This window comes from Lytechinus variegatus, chromosome 7, assembly GCF_018143015.1.
Source record: "Lytechinus variegatus isolate NC3 chromosome 7, Lvar_3.0, whole genome shotgun sequence".
Classification (NCBI taxonomy): Eukaryota; Metazoa; Echinodermata; class Echinoidea; order Temnopleuroida; family Toxopneustidae; genus Lytechinus; species Lytechinus variegatus.
The window spans coordinates 38,486,598-38,511,010 of record NC_054746.1 but is presented as its reverse complement, the minus strand read 5'-3'; the positions used below and the strand labels follow the sequence as shown (position 1 = coordinate 38,511,010).

The 24,413-nt window shown below is 35.9% G+C and overlaps 1 protein-coding gene across 1 annotated transcript in view; it reads left to right on the top strand.

Annotated features, from left to right (window-relative positions):
- The window catches only part of LOC121418125 (aqualysin-1-like), a 30,713-nt gene extending 6,866 nt beyond the window's left edge, over positions 1–23,847 (top strand). Inside the window, exons 5-9 of the mRNA XM_041611828.1 lie at positions 3,066–3,192; positions 13,788–13,929; positions 22,059–22,243; positions 22,585–22,756; positions 23,160–23,847. Of these exons, the coding sequence (XP_041467762.1) occupies positions 3,066–3,192; positions 13,788–13,929; positions 22,059–22,243; positions 22,585–22,756; positions 23,160–23,332 (799 nt within the window). The 3' untranslated portion in view covers positions 23,333–23,847. The remainder of the gene's footprint in view (positions 1–3,065; positions 3,193–13,787; positions 13,930–22,058; positions 22,244–22,584; positions 22,757–23,159) is intronic.
- The last annotated feature ends 566 nt before the right edge of the window (positions 23,848–24,413 follow it).

The following is a 24,413-nucleotide window of genomic DNA, read 5'->3' as shown; positions in this document are numbered from 1 at the left end:
CTAATTCCCACTTGGTCTTATATTCAATTCGTCTAATGAGCAGTTGGGCTATTTTTATTTAGTCCGGGGGGGGGGGGGGGAGGGGGTGGGGGCCACTTACATTGACGAGTGGATACCATGCGCGACCAAAAAATCATGTGAAAAGGGTGTTTTTTTTCAAGATAGGGCACGTTATGTACGTTACATGATAAGGATGTCTAAAATACTGAAAAAACAGTATCTATTTCCCTAGGAAATTTATGTGTTTAGGGTCAAATTTGCAAGGGTATAAACAATCAAGACTAAAATGTTTTATAAAGAATGTGCTTTTTGCCCCAGGAGTCAACACTACGTGTTTAGAGTATGATTTGCGTGAGTTGGGCTGTACTAAAGCCAATAATGTAGGTAAAGGTAAAACCGACGACCGACGTCTGTCTTAGAAATATGTCTGTACTTGTTTAGGGGTACAATTCAGGGAATAATTGCCAATAGTATCATTTTGTTTCCAATACTTGTTAAGAGGTGCATTTCAGAATATTGAAAATACGTGTTTAGGGTGCTTTTTGAGATCTTATGGTCGCGCATGGTATCCACTCGTGAATGGAGGTGGCCCACCGGGCATTTAGTCTAATTTCAAGTTGGTCTAACACCACTTTGTCTAATTTCCTCTTCGGCTAATTTCCACTTGGTATAATTATCATGTCTAATTGTCACATGGTATAATGACTGTTTGATCTAATTTCCACTTGGTCTAATTTCCATTGAGTCTAATTTCCACTTGGTCTAATATCCAATTGGTCTAATGACCACTTGGTCTAATAGCCAAATGGTCTAATGACCACTTGGTCTAATCACCAATTTTTCGAATGCCCAGTTGGGCTAATTGTCACTTGTTCTATTTTTCATTTGGACTAATTCACACTTGATCTAATGTCCATTTATTCTAATGTAATATCATTCATTATTATTTATTTTAGCTAGAATTAACAAAATGGATAAATACCATGCATCAGTTAATACATGTTGCCAGAATGCGGAGGGGTAGATTCGGGGTAAGGCTGGTGGGCGCAAAACCTCACATTGAAGGACTGTCGATGACGAGATAGTTGCTCATCGAATGAATTATTCTTATCAAATTTAGTTCTTATATCTAGGCTTGTATATGGATTGTAATTTTATAGATGATGATGAAAATTTTATCATTCTCATAATCATTGTATCACCACATGTACATTTTACAGAACAATAAGTTGGGGACCTTGTAGCTTATGAAGGTGGGGTTTCATCAGAATAACATTATTTATGCGGAAAGAATAAAAAATATACCCCCGGTAATGTAATTAATTGTGTGGATACGTATCTGGTAAACAGTGCTTCCAATCTTTCCAACATCCAGGAAATCCTGAAAAAGTTTTGCTATTTTCCAAGATCATTTTGGGGAAGTTATCATTTCCGGGAATGATATTATTTTCCAAATATTATGTCAAAATCTGTCTAAAAATTTGATCTTTGTAATGAAAATGTAAACATTTTTGCTCGTGCGCTTTGCTCGCTCGAGATTATTTTACCTCATACGTCTTTGGTCATATTTCACCCCCTCAATTTTTTTCGCTCATTATGGCACTGGGCCCTGTATTTCATCTCCTTTTTTGTGTGTATAGAAGAGAATTATAACATCTTACGGAAGACTGGAGAACATTTGTAGAATTCCGGGAACCTCTCCAAGTGAATTCAAGGAGGTTTCGTTTTGAGAAATGAAAGCACTGGGTAAACATGTATATATGTCTATTTTAAATCATTGTTATGCACCATTACAGACGATACTTGAACTTGATGGAAAATAAGCAACAGTTATGCAGTTTGAGGGATTACAAAAGTTACAAAGCCATTAGATCATGTAATTTTGTTGTGTATATGTTGTTCAGTTATTTCAATAGTTAGAGTTTGGAGGCAAATAGCAGACCAGTTAGATATATAGTTTAATAACACTATACAGGTTTATTGTGTAGTTGCGACCATCTTGATACTCATTCTGACATATAATCACTAGCATACTTAAGGGGGGCAGGGGGCACACTACCCCCCCCCCCCTCCCTGATGAGTCATCACAAGCCCCCCAAAAAAGGAAGTGAAAAAAAAGGAAAGAAAAGGGGAAAAAGGAAAGAGAGGGAAGGGGGGAGGGAAAAAGAAGAAAGAGTTTAAGAGAAAGGAAAACAAAAACTGATCCAAGGGACTTGCCCCCCTTTTGAGAACAAAAATTAAAAATGTTGAAAGTAAAAATGCAATGACAACAGACGTATGCCCTCTCTTTTTAACTTGAAGACCCTTTTTAACTTCTTTTTTTATTTTTTTTCTTCCTTGTCAAATATTTTCGTGGACGAAATATCCTCCGAATAATTTGCCCCCTTTTGGAAATCCTGGGTACGCCGCTGCATGTAAAAAGGATAGTCTAGTATAGTCTATGCAGACCTCAAATGACGCCAAAATCAGGGAATTTTCATTGGCCCAAGAAATCGAAAGTCAGTCAGACTTTGTTATATTTTGTTGTACATGTATATTAAAACATCATTCATCGAATGATATGTTATGGTGTTCTTTTCAGTGGAAATTAGACCAAGTGGAAATTAGCCAAAATGGAAATTAGACCAACTGAACATTAAACCAAGTGCACAGTAGACCAAATAAATAATGGACCAAGTGAGGATTAGACCAACTGGTATTAGACCAACTAGTATTAGACCAACCGACTACTAGACAAACTGGTATTAGACCAAATGCAATTAGACCAAGTGACAATGAAATACATTAGATGAAATGGCAATTAGACCAAATGAAAATTAGACTAAGTGATGATTAGCCCAACTGCATAGTTATTAGACCAAGTGGTCGATCATTAAACCAATTGGCTGTTAGACCAAATGGTCATTAGACTAATTGGCTATTAGACCAAGTGGAAATTAGACTCAATGGAAATTAGACCAAGTGGAAATTAGATCAAACAGTCATTATACCATGTGACAATTAGACATGATAATTAGACCAAGTGGGATTTGGTTCAGATTGACAGATTTTTTTTAGTCACAAAGTATTGCATTTACAGGTACGGGAAGTGGTGCTCATGTTTACGTAATAGACTCCGGTATCTACACATCCCATGAAGACTTTGGTGGCCGTGCTATTACTGGAAGTGGTTATGACTTTATAGGCGGAAGCGTGAGTATACCTAACTACCTACATGTACCTACCTTTCTTTCTTCCTTCCTTCCTTCCTTCCTTTCATTTCTCTCATTTCTTTCTTTGTTTCCTTTTTACTCTTTCTTTCTTGCAACAAAACAGGTTATAGGAGTGATTACCTTTAATACACATTAATATTCAGTCCAATTGATTTATTATTGAAGGTCAAATTTAAATATAATATCACGGAATAAAATACAAAATAATACATGGGGATATGACCATATGAACCTGCTCATTACATATTCATGAAGACACATGATTCAACGAAATAATGCAACGTTTCCAAGTCTTGCACATCTTTCGAGACCAAATTTACGACTCCTGAGTACGTGGTTCCGAAATTACGTAACATTTATTACGTGTCAGACCCCAAATTGCTCAAAAACTTTATTCCGTATACAAAGTCAATGAAAATTGTGTTAACGACTAAAAATTATGTATGATTATTTTTACTTTTGTTGGTTTAAGAATGTTTCTCAGTTAAAATGAAGTCCATGTCATTTTCACCAAATTTTGCAGAGTTACATTGGCATTATGAAAATGCAAAAAATAGTATAGGTTCATGTGCATATTATTTTTCTACGTGACTTCTAAGTCGCCATATTTGAATGATATGAAAATGTTGTGCAATCAAGAGAATTATGACTCTCTAGACCTCACGAATTCACCAAATGAGTTCAAATCATTTTTGCTCTGTCGATATCGCATCAATCTTCATCACACTTCCAGGGTATGTAACTAAGTGGATACCAAACTAGGAGAATATCTTTTAATAAGCAAAACTATATCTATTTGGAGTCAGCAGCACCCTCATTTGAAAAGAATGTTGCATAAACTTCAAAAAAACAAATATTCAAAAGACGTGAATCTACTCGAAAATTAAAAAAAAGTATAGTTTAAGCTGCACTTTATTAAAAATCCATGTCATTTTCATCAAATTCGGCAAAATTGTAGAGGAATGCATTGCAAATGTGTAGGGAAGTTAAAAATATGGGGTCAATGTGCTTGTTTTTAAGCTATCATTGTCCAAAGTGTTGCGAGTTGGCTTGAAAATTGCCTAAATTCGCTAAAAACATGCTAAAGTCTTATAATACAGTTTAAAATGCAAATGGTTTTGTAGTTCTGCTCCCAAAAACTCAAAATTTCATGTGATTTTCATCCTACTCTTTAGATTTGTAGAAGAGTATATTCTGAAGACGTTAAATCATTAAAGATATGTGGTCCATGTGCTCGTTTTTAAACTATCAGTGTCTATAGTGTTGCGTATTGGCTTGAAACAGCCCAAAATCCGCCAAAAACGTGCAAAAGTCCAATACCGTCTAAAATGTCTAAAATACGAATGGTTCCGTAGTTCTGCACCCAAATATTCAAAATCCATGCCATTTTCCTCATACTCTACATTTGTAGAAGAATATATTCTGAAGACGTTTAAACATTAAAAATATGGGCTCCATGTGCTTGTTTTTAATTTATCAGTGTCCAAACTATACACAAAAAAAAGTAAGTCCCCCCTAAATCAAATTGCTGTAACTTTTAAACTGAATAATTTTGAGATAGGATATTTCGTAGGTGGTTTTCTACACTCATAAGGCAACTCTTGGGGAAATATGAGATTGATCGGTTGAGTCATGCATGGGTAATCAAAGATTGAATTAAAAATGACCATTTTTGAAAGTCACAAAAGTCGTGTTTCAGATTGTGCAAATACAATGTTGGACAAAGTTGTTTTTAGGTGAATTTTATGGTGTTATACTGGTTTACTATCCATCATTTAGCCACTCCACACACAATTTTGATATCGTATGTTCATGGTTGAGTGAGCACATTGTATTGCAGGGGCCGCGGGGGGGGAGGGGGTTCAGCCCCCCCCCACTTTTTTCAAAAAGCATGTACAAAAATTACCATACGATTGTGATTTTTTGCATGGTCAACCCCCACCCTCCCACTTTTGGCTCAGTCCCCCCCCACTTTGAAAACTGTTCCGCGGCCCCTGTATTGTGAGGTATCATCATAGGGGGTGATGGTAGTATCCTTTACAACTTGCTAGATCATTTAAAAAATTGAAAATGTTGGTGGTTCCCCAATTATAGGCCTCTCCCCCATTTTAAAATTCTGGGTCCACCACTAATTTGCCCATAAATTAAACTGATCGTGAGAAATTGTTACAAAAAGAATACATTTATGCCGTATAAAGAGTATTCATTCCTAAGTTTTTCGAATGTGCTCGGTCAACCATGAAAATGTTTTAAATTCGGAAAGTATGTGGTGATAGAAATGGTGGATGATAAAACAAAAAAAAAAGAAACCGAATTTGCCCTCAATATTCACTTTATTACCCTTTAATGAGTTTGTGACATTGAAAATACCAATTTTCCCTCTTTGATGCGTGCTCACTCATCCATGAATAAACATATCGATTTCATTTTTGCACAGAATTCTGCCCATAGGTTGATAAACATTACTGCCAAATTAAATTGCTAAAGACAGCCTTGAAAAAAAGTTCCACCATATTGAATGAGGGGTTACCAATTCTTAAACATATGCACCCATAATGTACACAAGTCTATGAGAGAAGAAGTCAAAATTTTCACAAATATGAAATGAGGGTTTGTTTCATGGACGGTTTTTGCTACTTCTGCCAACAGTTATTTCATGAAACTTCGCACATGGATTCAGAGTAGCACTATCCAAAAGGCGCTTACACCAAAATAACCATTCAACACCGCAGAGAGTGGGGCCAAGGCTTTGAACTTTCTTCTCATTTGCATAATTTTCGAATATTGTGTGCTCACTGATGCATTAAACATCGTGATTTTCATAAAAATCGAATCAAATGTACTATGCAAGGACAACCGCGTAGCCAGGATTTCATTTTGGAGGGGGCGGTAAATGCACGCGAAGCGTGCCAACACTTACAGAGCGCGCAAAGCGCGCTTCCTAGGGGGTGGGTGCAGGGAGGGGGAGTTTCCCCCTCCCGTGCGAAGCTTTTAGTATTTCATAAATTAAAATGAAAAGGAGCCGTTTCTCTTGTCTCTAGTACCTCCGATTTGGTTGACTATATTGCGATTTTGAACCTTGTTTTCAAAAGTGATTGTGAACGCACAAAAGTGGTATACAATGGAATAAATTAAAATGATAATAACTCCGCGCGAAGCGCGGAAGCTAAAGTGTTATATCAATTTTTCTTGCCATAAAAAGGGTCCCGAGAAAAGGGTATTCTCAAAGATATATTGAAATTTTCTTTGGAAAGATCAGATTTGATTACAAACAATTTAGCATCAGTGCATATTTTTAACTCGCAAAACAGAGAAGATTGGTAGAGGAAGATATTCCCCCCCCGCGCAGAGCAATGAAATTCTGAAATTTCAAAGGGCGGACGTTTCATCAAATGTAGATATCTCTAATACCCCATCGGCTCTAATTCAATTGATTTTCTAAGATTATTGAACTTCATTTCAAGGAAAATAGTGTGCAAAAAGTTGAAACTTCTGTGATTTATTGAAATTATCTATCTATATAAAAAAAGGATGCCTAATTTTTTTGACTTATCCTGAAGCGCTTCATTTTGAATATAACGAAACTTAAGTGTCATTCAAAATTTCGAACTGAGGGCGCCAAACAGGACAGGAGATGAATGTATACAGGGAAATGACATGAAGTTTAATACAATTTGATAAAAAATATTGTACTTTTTTAATTTAATACGACACGAATTGCATACCTTCCTCTTTTTAAATTCGGAACCTGTTTACCTCCAAATTATGGTTGTTTAGTAATGAGCTGAAAAGCAGGAGAAGTTGACTTTATGGAGGTGACGGCAGAAACTAATATAAAGATTTTACCCGCTCGGAGCCGACCAGACCAGAAGTTGCGCGATCTATTGAAAAAAAAGATAACTTCATATATTTACTTCGGCCTAACCTTACTCAAATTCATGCCCTAGTGTATACAATTTTAACTTTAACTGGCAAGAAGCACATAGCTGAGGTGGAAAAACAGGGTTAGAGAAAAGGTGGGGAAACAATGGAGAACTTCAATATTGTCATTTAACCGCGCACAGCGCGGAAGCAAAATTCACATGTGAATTTAGGCAAGAAGAGTGAAGGAGTTTCTCTTTTGAGAAAAAAATAAAGAATAATAATAAAAAAAAGCACAAAGCTACCTTTCTTCCCTTTCCTCCCTTCCCTTTTCCTTTTCTCCTCTCTTTTTTCCCTTCTTATTTTTTTCTTTTTGGGGACGTTTTTTGGGGGGTCGACCGCCCCCCCTGGCTACGCGCCTGTGCAAGGAGGTTTTTAACAGATATCCATAGTTACGAATTGCATATTTTCCAATAACGTAAAAAAGAGAGCAACACATTCCACATGTTCATTCAAGTGTGAATGTTTAATTAAACGCCTTTGAATCATTGTAGCATGTTAATTGGTCATGAACATAACGAAAAGGTTGATAAAAGATTAGTTTCAGTTCCCAAAATGAAACAATACTTGCCTATGATATTTGAAAATCGTATTTTTTGTTTTTAATAAATGTTCATTGAACCGTGAAACGAAGAATATTGTTGAAGAAACTCTTCCCCAAAATAACTGTCATCATATTCTTTCATTCTTACTGATACAAATGTGTAAAAAATCCAATTATTGGAAATTTGGATTTGTGTTTATTCAACCGTGAAATTTGGCCAAAAAGTTGTATCGTACTTTAGAAAGTACCTTTTACAAGCCTTCTGACTATTTTTCATGATAACAATGTGGAATTAGTTCCAGTAAAATGGAATCAAAATCATGATATTTGGCTTGTGACTTTTGAAAAGTGTCATTTTTGCCTTCTGACTGTGCTCACTGAAGCATGACGCAAAATAAGTCCACAACATTTACTGAGAGGTTAGCTTATAAAATTACCTACGTGCTCATGTAAAAATATACTAAAAACTCGCATTGGTTCGGAAATTATTGATGCTTGTTTAAGGGGGACTTACTTTTTTTGTTGTGTATAGTTGCCAGTTGGCTTGAATTGGCCTAAAATGCGCCGAAAAAGTCCAAAATGTCTAAATTACGAATGGTTCCGTAGTTCTGCTCCCAAAAATTCAAAATCCATGCCATTTTCATCATACTCTCCAGATTTGTAGAAGAATATATTCTGAAGATGTTAAGATATTGAAAATATGGGGTCCATATGCTTGTTTTTAAATGATCAGTGTCCAAAGTGTTGTGAGTTGGCTTGAAACAGCCCAAAATCTGCCGAAAATATGCTTGTCTACCGTCTAAAATGTCTGAACTGTGAATGGTGCGGATGTTCTGCCCCCAAACATTCAAAACCCATGTCATTTTCACCAAACTCTCTAGATTTGTAGAGGAATATATTCTAAAGACATTGAAACATTAAAAATATGTGGTCCATGTGCTCATTTTTAAACTATCAGTGTCTATAGTGTTGCGAATTGGCTAGAAACAGCCCAAAATCCGCTGAAAACGTGCAAAACCCAATACCGTCTAAAATGTCTGAAATACGAATGGTTTTGTTGTTCTGCTCCCAAATATTCAAAATCTAGGCATGGGGGCACATGCCCCCCCCCTCCAGTGGCAGGCCCAAAAAATGTGAAAAAAACAGGAAGAAAGAGAAATGTGGGGGAGGAAGAAAATATTGTATATTACCGTATATTATGTTATTTTGTATTATATATATTATGTCACATTATAGAAGAAATATTTCTTTTATCACTTTATGAAACATAATTTGCTTAGGGCGTATTACTACTATGTCCTATAATTATGTTCATCATCCTGTGCTCGCATTAAATGTCTGAATAATGAGATATATCATCCTGTTGTACTAAAACATCTCGCTTTCAAGTCGATATACACCAAATATATTTCCTCAGATTTCGAGTTATTATTGTTTTATGTTAGTGACATATGCTTTTATTAAGACTAACTTAAAGTGATTGCCCCCTTTCTAGGACTGAATATGAAACAATACAGGTTTGTGCTTAAGTTCGCATTAACTGGTGAGCTTAAATCTGCTCTTCGTGAATTCTTAAAATCGATCATTAAAATGTCCCTTTTTCTGGTCTGAATATCAAAGATTTTCAGCTCGCATCATTTGGCTAGTGAAACACGTGTATGGTCTTAGTAAATTCCTGCAAACAAGCCTTAGAATGCCCCTCTTCAGGTCTGAATTTCATAAATTTTCAGCTCGCGCTTCACGCTCTCAATGGTGGATGATAAAACAAAAAAAAATGAAACCGAATTTGCCCTCAATATTCACTTTATTACCCTTTAATGAGTTTGTGACATTGAAAATACCAATTTTCCCTCTTTGATGCGTGCTCACTCATCCATGAATAAACATATCGATTTCATTTTTGCACAGAATTCTGCCCATAGGTTGATAAACATTACTGCCAAATTAAATTGCTAAAGACAGCCTTGAAAAAAAGTTCCACCATATTGAATGAGGGGTTACCAATTCTTAAACATATGCACCCATAATGTACACAAGTCTATGAGAGAAGAAGTCAAAATTTTCACAAATATGAAATGAGGGTTTGTTTCATGGACGGTTTTTGCTACTTCTGCCAACAGTTATTTCATGAAACTTCGCACATGGATTCAGAGTAGCACTATCCAAAAGGCGCTTACACCAAAATAACCATTCAACACCGCAGAGAGTGGGGCCAAGGCTTTGAACTTTCTTCTCATTTGCATAATTTTCGAATATTGTGTGCTCACTGATGCATTAAACATCGTGATTTTCATAAAAATCGAATCAAATGTACTATGCAAGGACAACCGCATAGCCAGGATTTCATTTTGGAGGGGGCGGTAAATGCACGCGAAGCGTGCCAACACTTACAGAGCGCGCAAAGCGCGCTTCCTAGGGGGTGGGTGCAGGGAGGGGGAGTTTCCCCCTCCCGTGCGAAGCTTTTAGTATTTCATAAATTAAAATGAAAAGGAGCCGTTTCTCTTGTCTCTAGTACCTCCGATTTGGTTGACTATATTGCGATTTTGAACCTTGTTTTCAAAAGTGATTGTGAACGCACAAAAGTGGTATACAATGGAATAAATTAAAATGATAATAACTCCGCGCGAAGCGCGGAAGCTAAAGTGTTATATCAATTTTTCTTGCCATAAAAAGGGTCCCGAGAAAAGGGTATTCTCAAAGATATATTGAAATTTTCTTTGGAAAGATCAGATTTGATTACAAACAATTTAGCATCAGTGCATATTTTTAACTCGCAAAACAGAGAAGATTGGTAGAGGAAGATATTCCCCCCCCGCGCAGAGCAATGAAATTCTGAAATTTCAAAGGGCGGACGTTTCATCAAATGTAGATATCTCTAATACCCCATCGGCTCTAATTCAATTGATTTTCTAAGATTATTGAACTTCATTTCAAGGAAAATAGTGTGCAAAAAGTTGAAACTTCTGTGATTTATTGAAATTATCTATCTATATAAAAAAAGGATGCCTAATTTTTTTGACATTATCCTGAAGCGCTTCATTTTGAATATAACGAAACTTAAGTGTCATTCAAAATTTCGAACTGAGGGCGCCAAACAGGACAGGAGATGAATGTATACAGGGAAATGACATGAAGTTTAATACAATTTGATAAAAAATATTGTACTTTTTTAATTTAATACGACACGAATTGCATACCTTCCTCTTTTTAAATTCGGAACCTGTTTACCTCCAAATTATGGTTGTTTAGTAATGAGCTGAAAAGCAGGAGAAGTTGACTTTATGGAGGTGACGGCAGAAACTAATATAAAGATTTTACCCGCTCGAGCTCCGAGCCGACCAGACCAGAAGTTGCGCGATCTATTGAAAAAAAAGATAACTTCATATATTTACTTCGGCCTAACCTTACTCAAATTCATGCCCTAGTGTATACAATTTTAACTTTAACTGGCAAGAAGCACATAGCTGAGGTGGAAAAACAGGGTTAGAGAAAAGGTGGGGAAACAATGGAGAACTTCAATATTGTCATTTAACCGCGCACAGCGCGGAAGCAAAATTCACATGTGAATTTAGAGCAAGAAGAGTGAAGGAGTTTCTCTTTTGAGAAAAAAATAAAATAATAATAAAAAAAAAACACAAAGCTACCTTTATTCCCTTTCCTCCCTTCCCTTTTCCTTTTCTCCTCTCTTTTTTCCCTTCTTATTTTTTTCTTTTTGGGGACGTTTTTTGGGGGGTCGACCGCCCCCCCTGGCTACGCGCCTGTGCAAGGAGGTTTTTAACAGATATCCATAGTTACGAATTGCATATTTTCCAATAACGTAAAAAAGAGAGCAACACATTCCACATGTTCATTCAAGCGTGAATGTTTAATTAAACGCCTTTGAATCATTGTAGCATGTTAATTGGTCATGAACATAACGAAAAGGTTGATAAAAGATTAGTTTCAGTTCCCAAAATGAAACAATACTTGCCTATGATATTTGAAAATCGTATTTTTTGTTTTTAATAAATGTTCATTGAACCGTGAAACGAAGAATATTGTTGAAGAAACTCTTCCCCAAAATAACTGTCATCATATTCTTTCATTCTTACTGATACAAATGTGTAAAAAATCCAATTATTGGAAATTTGGATTTGTGTTTATTCAACCGTGAAATTTGGCCAAAAAGTTGTATCGTACTTTAGAAAGTACCTTTTACAAGCCTTCTGACTATTTTTCATGATAACAATGTGGAATTAGTTCCAGTAAAATGGAATCAAAATCATGATATTTGGCTTGTGACTTTTGAAAAGTGTCATTTTTGCCTTCTGACTGTGCTCACTGAAGCATGACGCAAAATAAGTCCACAACATTTACTGAGAGGTTAGCTTATAAAATTACCTACGTGCTCATGTAAAAATATACTAAAAACTCGCATTGGTTCGGAAATTATTGATGCTTGTTTAAGGGGGGACTTACTTTTTTTGTTGTGTATAGTTGCCAGTTGGCTTGAATTGGCCTAAAATGCGCCGAAAAAGTCCAAAATGTCTAAATTACGAATGGTTCCGTAGTTCTGCTCCCAAAAATTCAAAATCCATGCCATTTTCATCATACTCTCCAGATTTGTAGAAGAATATATTCTGAAGATGTTAAGATATTGAAAATATGGGGTCCATATGCTTGTTTTTAAATGATCAGTGTCCAAAGTGTTGTGAGTTGGCTTGAAACAGCCCAAAATCTGCCGAAAATATGCTTGTCTACCGTCTAAAATGTCTGAACTGTGAATGGTGCGGATGTTCTGCCCCCAAACATTCAAAACCCATGTCATTTTCACCAAACTCTCTAGATTTGTAGAGGAATATATTCTAAAGACATTGAAACATTAAAAATATGTGGTCCATGTGCTCATTTTTAAACTATCAGTGTCTATAGTGTTGCGAATTGGCTAGAAACAGCCCAAAATCCGCTGAAAACGTGCAAAACCCAATACCGTCTAAAATGTCTGAAATACGAATGGTTTTGTTGTTCTGCTCCCAAATATTCAAAATCTAGGCATGGGGGCACATGCCCCCCCCTCCAGTGGCAGGCCCAAAAAATGTGAAAAAAACAGGAAGAAAGAGAAATGTGGGGGAGGAAGAAAATATTGTATATTACCGTATATTATGTTATTTTGTATTATATATATTATGTCACATTATAGAAGAAATATTTCTTTTATCACTTTATGAAACATAATTTGCTTAGGGCGTATTACTACTATGTCCTATAATTATGTTCATCATCCTGTGCTCGCATTAAATGTCTGAATAATGAGATATATCATCCTGTTGTACTAAAACATCTCGCTTTCAAGTCGATATACACCAAATATATTTCCTCAGATTTCGAGTTATTATTGTTTTATGTTAGTGACATATGCTTTTATTAAGACTAACTTAAAGTGATTGCCCCCTTTCTAGGACTGAATATGAAACAATACAGGTTTGTGCTTAAGTTCGCATTAACTGGTGAGCTTAAATCTGCTCTTCGTGAATTCTTAAAATCGATCATTAAAATGTCCCTTTTTCTGGTCTGAATATCAAAGATTTTCAGCTCGCATCATTTGGCTAGTGAAACACGTGTATGGTCTTAGTAAATTCCTGCAAACAAGCCTTAGAATGCCCCTCTTCAGGTCTGAATTTCATAAATTTTCAGCTCGCGCTTCACGCTCTCAATATTTGATTAGTGAGATATGTATCATGTTAATGATTACAGAGACAAGAAAGTGTTTAATGGGTTAGCAACATGGTGTAGCGGTTCTGACTTGCCTTGTAATCAGAGGGTCGTGTGTTCGATTCCCACCATGGCCTAGCGTCCTTTGGCAAAGGATTATTTGATCAATAAGATACATTTCACTTAAATGACAAAGTCCTTAAAATGTCTCTTTTAGGTCAGTAGGCCTATACCTGGCAATTGAGCACGCTTCGCACGCCCACTAAGTGACTCAATATTTTTTGCTGGTGCCCCCCCATGCCGTGACCCATGATACGCCACTGCATAGCAGACTGTTTAGTGTGCGATGATCGCCCCCTTCCCAGAGACTTTAATAGGATCACATAACATTAATACATTTTTTCTTGTAATTATTTCAGGGGGAAGATTGCAACGGACATGGAACTCACTGTGCTGGTACTGTTGCAGGTAGTGTTCACGGTGTTGCTCCAGGGGCAAAGGTTTACGGACTGCGTACTCTAAACTGTAATGGTTCTGGCTATAAGAGTGACAGCATTGAAGGTAAAGATGTATACATAAATTTGTGTGTATAAAACCCTAAAAGGACAGGGGGCCATGATGCCCCCCCCCTCGACACTTCACACGATTTTTTCCGCAACGAAAAAAAGATAACGGTGTAAGATTTTATGACTTTTTTTTTCGTGCAACTTTTGAGACCAAATTCGCGACATACGGATATAGCATCGCGACGCCACGTGACTTTTTATGCGACGATATCCTGCCAAAAAGGCTCATTTTTATACGGTGTACAAAGTCAATGGGAGATGAAATTTATTAAAGGGTCATTATTTTTCATTGTAATTGGTCTGCTTAATAAATTTAGGGTTTAATTTAGTTGTCAAATGGTCTGTTATAATTTCCTTTAAAAAACGATGAAAAACAAAAGATCAAAAACATAGAAATACATAAAAAATAAAAAACAAAGAAATTCACATGAAAAAAATTCACTTTCAACGGTTTTTTGTGAAAACAAAAAAATTGCGAAAAAATGGAAAAAAAGAAGAAAATTTGAAGTGAATATGCAAATATTGTTTTTCACAAATAAATTTGCATATTTCATTCTTGATAAATATAAAAAATAATCATTTTCAGATTTTTTGTACTTGCTTGTAGTTTATGTGGAAGAATGTGCTTGCCAAATTTCGGCGCGATCGCGCGAACGGTGGCCGAGATCAGAAGGGGGCCATGCATTCCTTTTGGGGCTTTTCGGGTTTAACGAATCGTTAATTTTGGGTAAATTAACTTTGTTGTAGCGGTCGTAATTTGAACGAAAAAAGTAAGTCCCCCCTAAATCAAATTGCTGTAACTTTTGAACAGAATAATTAAAAAAAAAATGAAATTTCATGGGTGATTTTCTACTCTCATAAAGCAACTCCTGGAGATAAATGAGATTCATCGATTGAGTCATGCATGAGTAATCATAGATTGAAAAAATTTTCTTTATTGAAAGTCACAAGAGTCGTTTTTCATATTGTGTAAATACAAAGTTGGGCAAAGGTTTTTTGTAGGTGAATTTTATGGTGTTAATGCTTTTTACTATCCATCATTTAGCCACTTTACACAAAATTTTGATGTTGTATGTTTATGGTTGAGTGAGCACAATGTTTTATGACGTATCATGATAGGGGTTTATGGCAGCATCCCCTGTAAAACTAGTTGAAACATGTTGAAATTGGAAAACGTTGGCTCCCGCAAATACTCGGCCCCTCCCCATTTCAAAATTCTGGATCCACCACTGTCCATAAATTTGTCCATAAATTCAACTGATCCTGAGAAATTGTTAGGAAAAGGATGCAGTTATACAGTATATCATTCTAAGTTTTTGAATGTGCTCACTCAACCATGAAAATGTAAAAAGTTCGGAAAGTGTGTTGTGGTAAAACTGATGGATGATAAAAACAACAGCAATTAAGTCACATTTGAACCAAATTTGCCCCCATTATTCACTTAATTACCCCCTCAAATGAGTCTGTGACATTGAAAATGCCTCTTTTCCCACTTTGATGCATGCTCACTCATCCATGAATAAACATATTGATTTCATTTTGCACAGAATTCTGCCCATAGGTTGATAAACGTAACTGCCAAATGGCATTGCTAAAGACAGCTTTGAAAAAGTTCCACCATATTGAATAAGGGGTCACTTATTCTTAAAACATATGCACGGCCCACAGTTTACACAATGTCTATGAGAGAGGAAGTCAAAATTTTAACAAAAATGAAATGAGGGTTTGCTTCATGGAAGTTTTTTGTTATTTCTGCCAGCAATTTTTCATGAAACTTCTCCCATAACTTTAGATTAACACTATCCGAAAGGCACGCACACCAAAATAATCATTTGATATGGCACAGAGTTGGGCCAAGGCCTTAAACTTTCTTCTATTTGCATAATTTTCGAATATTGTGTGCTCACTAAAGCATTGCACATCAGGATTTTCGTAAAAATCAAATCAAATGAACGATAGAAAGAGGTTTGTGACATATATCCATAGTTAGCAATTGCATTTTTTCCCAATACCGTAAAAAAGAACTAATTGCATTCCACATGTTCATTCAAGCATGAATGTTGATTAAATGTTAATTGGTCATGGACATAACAAAAAAAGTTGAGGAAAGATCATTTCAGTTATAACCAAAATGAAACAATTCTTGCCTATGATATTTAAAATTCGTATTTTTGCTTTCATTGAATGTTCATTGATTCGTGAAACAATGAATATTATTGAAGATACTCTTTCCCAAAATAATTGTCATCATATTCAATCATTTTTATCGATAGAAATTTGTAAAAAATCAAATTATAGAAAGTTTTAACTTGTGTTAATTCAACAGTGAAATTTAGCAAATCTTTTAGAAAGTATACCTTTTACAAGACTTCTGACTATTTTTCATGATGAGAATGTGGAATTTTTTCCAAAAAAGTGGAAGGAAAATCATATTTGGCTTGTGACTTTTGAAAAGTGACAATTTTGCACTGAAGCATGACTAAAATATGTCCATGACATTTACTCAGAGGGTAGCTCATATAATTACCTACACGCTCATGTAAAAATATATAAAAAAAAACTTGCATTGGTTCGGAAATTGTGGATGTTTGTTTAAAGGGGGACTTACGTTTGTTATTGTGTATATTTACACACTAAGGCCCATATTCTGAAGGCAGGTTTAACTTTATAGACCATGGTCTAACTCTGTGCTATAATTATGGGAAGCAAGAAGTGTCAAAATTTTGATTAAGTTGAATGTTTCTTGTATGCTTACTGTGCTCTTTCCTGATTTATCAGTGGTGAAGACAATCATCTATTTATACTTCCTAGACAATTATGAATGATTTGAGATCCAAATGAAGTGAAATATCATATCTCTACTGTAAGTGATTTATGTAACAATTTGCTGTCCATACTTGAACCACAACTTAAAACCTGAGTTTAAGTTAAACCCGACTTCAGAATACGGGCCTAAGAAATAAGGGTTCAAATTTGGACCTGATAGGGGCTTGTACAATAGCAGCATCCTGGGTTTCTAATGAATGTAATTTAGCCCATTCAGCTATATTTAGCATTCTTTTAGGGTGCAGAAAATAATGAACCATGTAATAAAGGTTCAAATTTTTACCTTTTCAATGTCAAGTTTTCTGCCCTTATAGGTGAAAAGTTGTTCCTTTTAGGGTGCAAACGAGCCTTTTTTGGTGCAAATTCTTTTCACTTAGGGTTCAAGACTACACCCCAAAAGTTAGGTACAAGTGTTTCATTTAGGGTTCAAGATTTCTTAGTGTCAGTAGGTTGATTGGGGGAGGGGGGGGGGGCTTGGGGTGTGCGTCATTCCTATTTTTTCAACGGAGCCAAAAATGGGGAAGGAAGAAAAGCCGAAAGGAGGGAAGAAAAATCGAATAATTTTTATCTATTCTTTATTCTCCGGTCAAGAAATATCAGCGCTTCTTGAGTCTCAATCGAAGCTGATCAAGAATAATAAACGCCACTTAAACCGAGCCGACACCGACCAAGAAAAATCAGCACTGCTTGTATCTTACACTGGCGACGATCAAGAATAATCAGCGCCACCTAATATTTAATCAGCGTTGGTCAAGAAATCTGGGTGCTGATCGTTATGCATTTCCAACACTGGCGCCAGTTAAAACTAATTGGCGCCTATTGATTTCGACACCTGTACCGATAGCTAATCCGTGGCTATTGATTTTGACAACAATGTCAGTTAAGCTGATGGGTGCTATTATTTTTTGTCTCACCTGCATAGCAGAGTGAGACTATAGGCGCTGCTTTTCCAACGGTGGCGGCGGAGGCGGCGTCAACATCAAAATCTGAATCGAAGGTTAAGTTTTTGAAATGTCATAACTAGAAAATATATGGACCTTGGTCATGAAACTGGGACATAAGCTTAATCAAGTATTATAGAACATCCTTCACGAGTTTCATGTCACATGACCAAGGTCAAAGGTCATTTAGGATCAATGAACTTTGGCCCAATTGGGGGTATCTTTTGAATTACAATCATAACTGAAAGTTTATGGACATGATAGTAATCAAATATCACTGATCATCCTGTGCAAGTTTCAGGTCACATGATCAAGGTCAAAGGTCATTTAGGGTCAATGAACTTTGGCCAAATTGGGGGTATTTGTTGAATTACCATCATAACTTTGAAAGTATGTTGGTCTAGTTCATAAAACTGGGACATACACGTAATCAAGTATCACTGAACATCCTGTGCGCATTTTAGGTCACATTACCAAGGTCAAAGGTCAATGAACTTTGGCTATAATGGGGGGTATCTGTTGAATTACTATATCTTTGAAAGTTTATTGATCTGACTCATGAAACTTGGACATAAGAGTAATCAAGTATCACTGAACATCTTGTGCGAGTTTCAGTTCACATGATCAAGGTCAAAGTGTATTTGTCTAGTTCATTAGTTTTCAAAGTCAGCACTGCTGCTATATTGAATCGCGTGATACAGGTGGGACCGCCAGAGGCATTCCACTTGTTTAATACGGGTGCCTGTAAAAACTACTAATAATTGGAGCCGATACTCTCTAAATTTAAAGGAGCTATTCTGGTCCCTAATAACACCCCTCTTAGACTGAGATGAGGGACTAGTCCTGATGGAATCAGATTTTGATCTTTCAAAAATTAATTTTATATTGTATTGATTTATTAAACAACACAGGATTCCCTTTTCCCGATGTGATAAATAATGATGTTTTTACGATTTTTCTAAAGGCGCCTCGATCCGATATGCAACAACATGGTCGCCACTCACCTGCAAGCTCCCTGTCCCCTTTACTATGGTATCATTGAGCGCGAATTTGGAGTGGCTGCGCGAGAAATTTAGCACTTTAAGAATGCAAAATTGGGCCAATTTAGGCACTTTAACAGCATTTAAAGGTCATGTCCACCCCAGAAAAATGTTGTTTTGAAGAAACTCGGGGAAACTCAAACTAGCACTTAATGCTGAAAATTTTTCATCAAAATGGGATGTAAAATAAAACAGTCACGACATTTTAAACTATAGCTTATTTTTCCACAAAACAGTTATAATTTATGCACAACTCAGTGACATGCAAATGAGACATTGATGATGTCCCTCACAATTTATTTTGATTTGTGATCGATTTATACAATATTTCATATTTTTAATAGATTTTCACAAGGGCCAACTTGACTAAACCATATAATATTAAAATAATGCCAATTCCACTAATTGAGGGAGAAATTGACCTTTGTTTCAGTAACCAAGAGAAAAAAAAACAGAATGTTACACATTTCGTAAATATTATTAAACGAAAGAAATAGTGGATGACGTCATCAGTCTGTTCATTTGCATTGTTTTGTGAAATTAAACAAAAATTTGAAATGTGGTAACTTTCTCATTTCAGATCCAATTTTGATGAAATTTTCAGTGTTTTGCTCGTTGGATTTTTCTCATTTTATTCAAATCAACTTTTTGGGGATGGACTTGTCCTCAATGAATCCACCCTCTGACAGTAGAATGAATTATTTGATGAGTAAAAAAACAGCAACTTTTCTATCTTGAAATGTGGGGATAGGTCACCCTCCCTCTCTGGAAAAACTATGTTAATCCCATTTCCAGGATTAACAGTGTGCATGTTTATATAATAGTTCCATTATTTTTTCCCCTCCCATTTCATACATAATCTAAAGGGTGAATCTTCCCCTTCACCCCCCCCCTTCTCTCTGCTTTTTCACTCTCTCTCTCTCTTACTCTCACCTTCTATACTGTTTTCCCTTTCTCCATTACAAGCCGACTCGATTTGCAAGTTGGCATTTTTTCTTGCTATTATTGCACCCTTTCTGATATCCAAGAACAATGAAGAATATTACTGTATACTTTGATATTATACATTGTGTATATTATCAACTTTTAGTTACACTGTTAGAAAATTTTTATTAAAAAAAAAAAATCATGCAGCAGTGTGTAATCTTACATTCATTTGAGTAAAATTACAGAAAATAGATATTTGGTTATATAACCTTACAAATTTATTGCAATAAAACTGATTTTCCCCTTTTTAAAATCACACCTGTTCTGTTAAATTCTATAAAAATTGCATAATATCTTTTGAACAATTTAAAGAATGATTTGATTACTTTCTGTAATGTCTGTTTTTGTCTCACCCGCATAGCAGAGTGAGACTATAGGCGCCGCTTTTCCGACGGCGGCGGCGGCGTCAACATCAAATCTTAAAGGGGAATCCAACCCAAATAAAACTTGTTTTTATAAGGAAAAGAAAAATCAGACAAGTTGATAGGCGAAAGTTTGAACAATATTGGACAAACGAAAAGAAAGATATGAATTTTTAAAAGTTGTAAATACTGGTAATCACTATACCCATGGAGATTTCAAATTGGCAGCATATGGGATGTCATAGTGATGTAAGGCAAGGACTACTCTTCCATGTACTCCAATACATATTATGGCTAAAATGTCATTTATCCCCAAAGTTTTATTTCAAATTATATTTTTCTTTCATGAGGATATAAAACAATATACTACATGGGTTATATTTAGATTACTGCCCCAGGGGAATGGGTACTTAGAAGAAAACCACAAATCCCTGATAATAAAGTACATGGCCTATGGGAAAGTTGTCCTTGCCTCTTGTCATAATTTACTTACCCAGTTGCCAATTTGAAATCTACATAGTATTACTGATCTCAAGTTTAAAGCAGCTATAACTTTCTTATTGCTTGTCCAATTTCTTTCAAACTTTCACCATTCTGTTTAATCTATTTTTCTCCTTCCCAACACAACATTTTATGGCCAAGGCTGGATTCCCCTTTAACCTGAGGTTAAGTTTTTGAAATGACGTCATAACTTAGAAAGTATATGGACCTAGTTAATAAAACTTTGCCATAAGGTTAATCAAGTATTACTAAACATCTTATTAGAGTTTCATGTCACATGACCAAGGTCAAAGGTCATTTAGGGTCAATGAACTTAGACCATGTTGGAGGAATCAACACTGAAATCTTAACCTGAGGTTAAGTTTTTGAAATGTCATCATAACTTAGAAAATATATGGACCTAGTTCATGAAACTTGGACATAAGGTTAATCAAGTATCACTGAACATCCTGCATGAGTTTCACGTCACATGACCAAGGTCAAAGGTCATTTAGGGTCAATGAACTTTGGCCGAATTGGGGATATCTGTTGAATTCCCATCATAACTTTGAAAGTTTATGGATCTGATTCATGAAACTTGGACATAATAGTAACCAAGCATCACTGAAGATTTTGTGCAAGTTTCAGGTCTCACGATTAAGGTCAAAGGTCATTTAGGGTCAATGAACTTTGGCCGAATCGGGGGTATCTGTTGAATTACCATCATAACTTTGAAAGTTTATTGGTCTAGTTCATTAAACTTGGACATTAGAGTAATCAAGTATCACTGAACATCCTGTGCGCATTTCAGGTCACATGACCAAGGTCAAAGGTCAATGAACTTTGGCCGAATTGGGTTATCTGTTGAATTACCATAACTTTGAAAGTTTATGGATCTGATTCATGAAACTTGTACATAAGAGTAATCAAGTATCACTGAACATCCTGTCCAAGTTTCAGGTCACATGATCAAGGTCAAAGGTCATGTAAGGTCAATGAACTTTGGCCATGTTGGGGTTTTTTGTTGAATAACCATCATATCTCTGTAAGTTTATTGGTCTAGTTCATAAAAAGTGGACATAAGAGTAACCATGTATCACTAAACATCTTGTGCGAGTTAGAGTAGTTTTCAAAGTCAGCACTGCTGCTATATTGAACTGCATGATGTAGGTGAGACGGCCAGAGGCATTCCACTTGTTTATATTTTTTCTTCTGTAAAATCTTGTTTTTTCTTTTATTGTACTCTAGCTGCGACCTGCACATGCTGTATGGCTATATTTAGATTATATTTTGTCGTTTTACTACTTAACCATTTCAATATCATTAATGTATTTGATAAAAATAATGTAAACTTAATTGGCATCTATGTTTTTGCCATAAAGTAAGTGTTCCAATAAATTAATTTGAATTGAATTGAATCACAATGTTTGCCTTTGTCCGTTATATAAGACTTGGATTTAATGAACCTATTACTATTTTCATTTTTAGCTTTGGGTTGGGTTGCGGCCAACGGAGATAAACCTGGTGTAGTTTCTATGTCTCTCGGTGGTTCTAAGTCTGATGCACAAAATACTGCTGTTAAGAATTGTCGAGATGCTGGCTATATTGTGGTTGTGTCTGCTGGCAATGATGACGACGATGCTTGCTTGAAGTCACCTGCTTCTGCACCAGAAGTAAATATAGTTTTAGTATATAGTTATGATCCAAATCACCCAGTACGTAAAGGTGGATGGGGGGGGTGTCTTGATACCGACTTTGGTGGGGCGATAAGCCTTCATATCAAGGATGGCTGTATTCAACAGAAATAAAGCTGCTGAAAGTTTTTTTTATCTGATCTCGAATTTTGAACGGAAATGCATGTTTGAAATCATCCGAATAATAACATTTTCGCAAGTGTTTGAAATCACTCATGTCTGTTCAAATCACCATGCCGTTATTAAACATGTTCTCAAGTTTCTTTTATTTTATGTTGTTTGACTTGATTGTTGATGGATTCTTCTATATATATATTTAGGCTATCACCGTGGGTGCTACGGACATAAATGACCAGAGATCATACTTCTCCAACTACGGTACCTGTGTTGATATCTTTGCTCCTGGATCCTCCATAGAAAGTTGTGGTATTTCTTACCCAACTCAATCAACTATTAAGAGTGGAACAAGTATGTCTTGTCCTCATGTGGCAGGTAATAATGTACTCCATTGTTTTAGGGGGATCTGCACATTCATGAGCATGGAAGAATATTGTGGCATTAAACGACAAGTGCCCCATCTATTTGCCAATCAGGCGGGGGGGGGGGAGCTTTCTTATTTTGCATCCGGTTCTGATGACATTTTGAGCCTTACGCTTGGTGTGCAAAATTTTTTCGTGCAATTTAGTGAAAATTTAGTGAAAAGTTAAGATGTAATATTTTGCTATATTACAAACATTTGGTTAATTTGTCAGTATTATGCTTTACGGTTATTTTTTAACTAGATGTTGGTTAATATGAGACAAAGGCCTGTAATTTAATGATGTTTGTTTGCATTTTAAAAGTCTTGACAATGACTGATTTTATTTTAATGGTATTTTCCTTTCTTTCTTCAAAGGTATTGCTGCTGTTATGGCTGCTAACAAATACGTGTCGGATTCACAATATACTAAAGAAGTCGTTGAAGAGATTTATGCATCGATCATTAGCAACGGTACTAAAGACAAAATAACTGATTGTAAGGATGGACCCATTAATAAAACACCAAACCTGCTTGCTTACTGCGATTAAAGAAGCTCACAATCTACTACCGCTTCCAATGACTGATGAATAAAATCATTATCATGATGAATAGTATTCATTGATAGGATTACATATCGATCTATTTGAAGGGAAGTGTATTAGAATTGGTTGCAATACTAAGCCTAATGGCAACATCGCAAAGATCTCAAGGTACTTTAAATAGATAACAGAGTGCCCATTTTCGAACAAAGAGAAAAAAGTTTCATAATGGACAATAAGATTTGACCCTAACCCAAAATAAGGAGAAATTAGTAAAAAAAAAAACATCAAGTTGGTCGACTCTTGAAATAACAGCATGTTGTGCTCATTTGTCTATTTCCTATGATAAAAAGGATAGTCTCAGTCTAATCAAGTCCAAAACCAAGCTCAGTAGTTATAAGTGAAGAATATACATAAGTCTGTAAAATTTGTTGAATTGCAATAATTATATACATTTCCACATTTTAAAGATTGGTGAGCAATTAATGTAAGGAGCATAATTCAATAAAGTAATTTCAAAAGCAGTCAGACCAAAGTTGTCATCTTGATATAAACTTGGCGAGAGAGGGAGGGGGGGGAGCGGCATGAGGCTAGGAGAGATGAGAGAAAAGAGATCTGGGCCTCGTCTTGGAGTCACAATTGCTCCGGGATTGATCCAATCAATCCCAATGAACTATGGTAAGCCAGCAACCACCAATATCTAAAATTCATGTTTGTTCAAAATATTTTCTAGATATGATGCATAGTCATACATTCATTGTTTTCATTCACATTCAGTGTGCTTCTCGTTGTTTAGAAAGGACAATGTGCAAATTTACTGTAGATAAAAAAATAAATTGATGGATTTCCATGTAGCTGAGGTTGATCGCATAAATCGGAACCCTTTGTAAGACGTGGCCCAGGTGGATGGAGGGAGAGTGGTAGGATGGAGAGAGGGGGGGGGGGGGCGGAGAAAGGGAGAGAGCAAGAGAGAGTGAGAAGGTGATGATGACCAAGCTCAGTCAGACTGCAGGTCCCAAGAAAGTGGCTTCTTTCATCCAAGTGATATTCATGACTTGAGATGTTTTGCATATTTAATGAGCTTGATGCG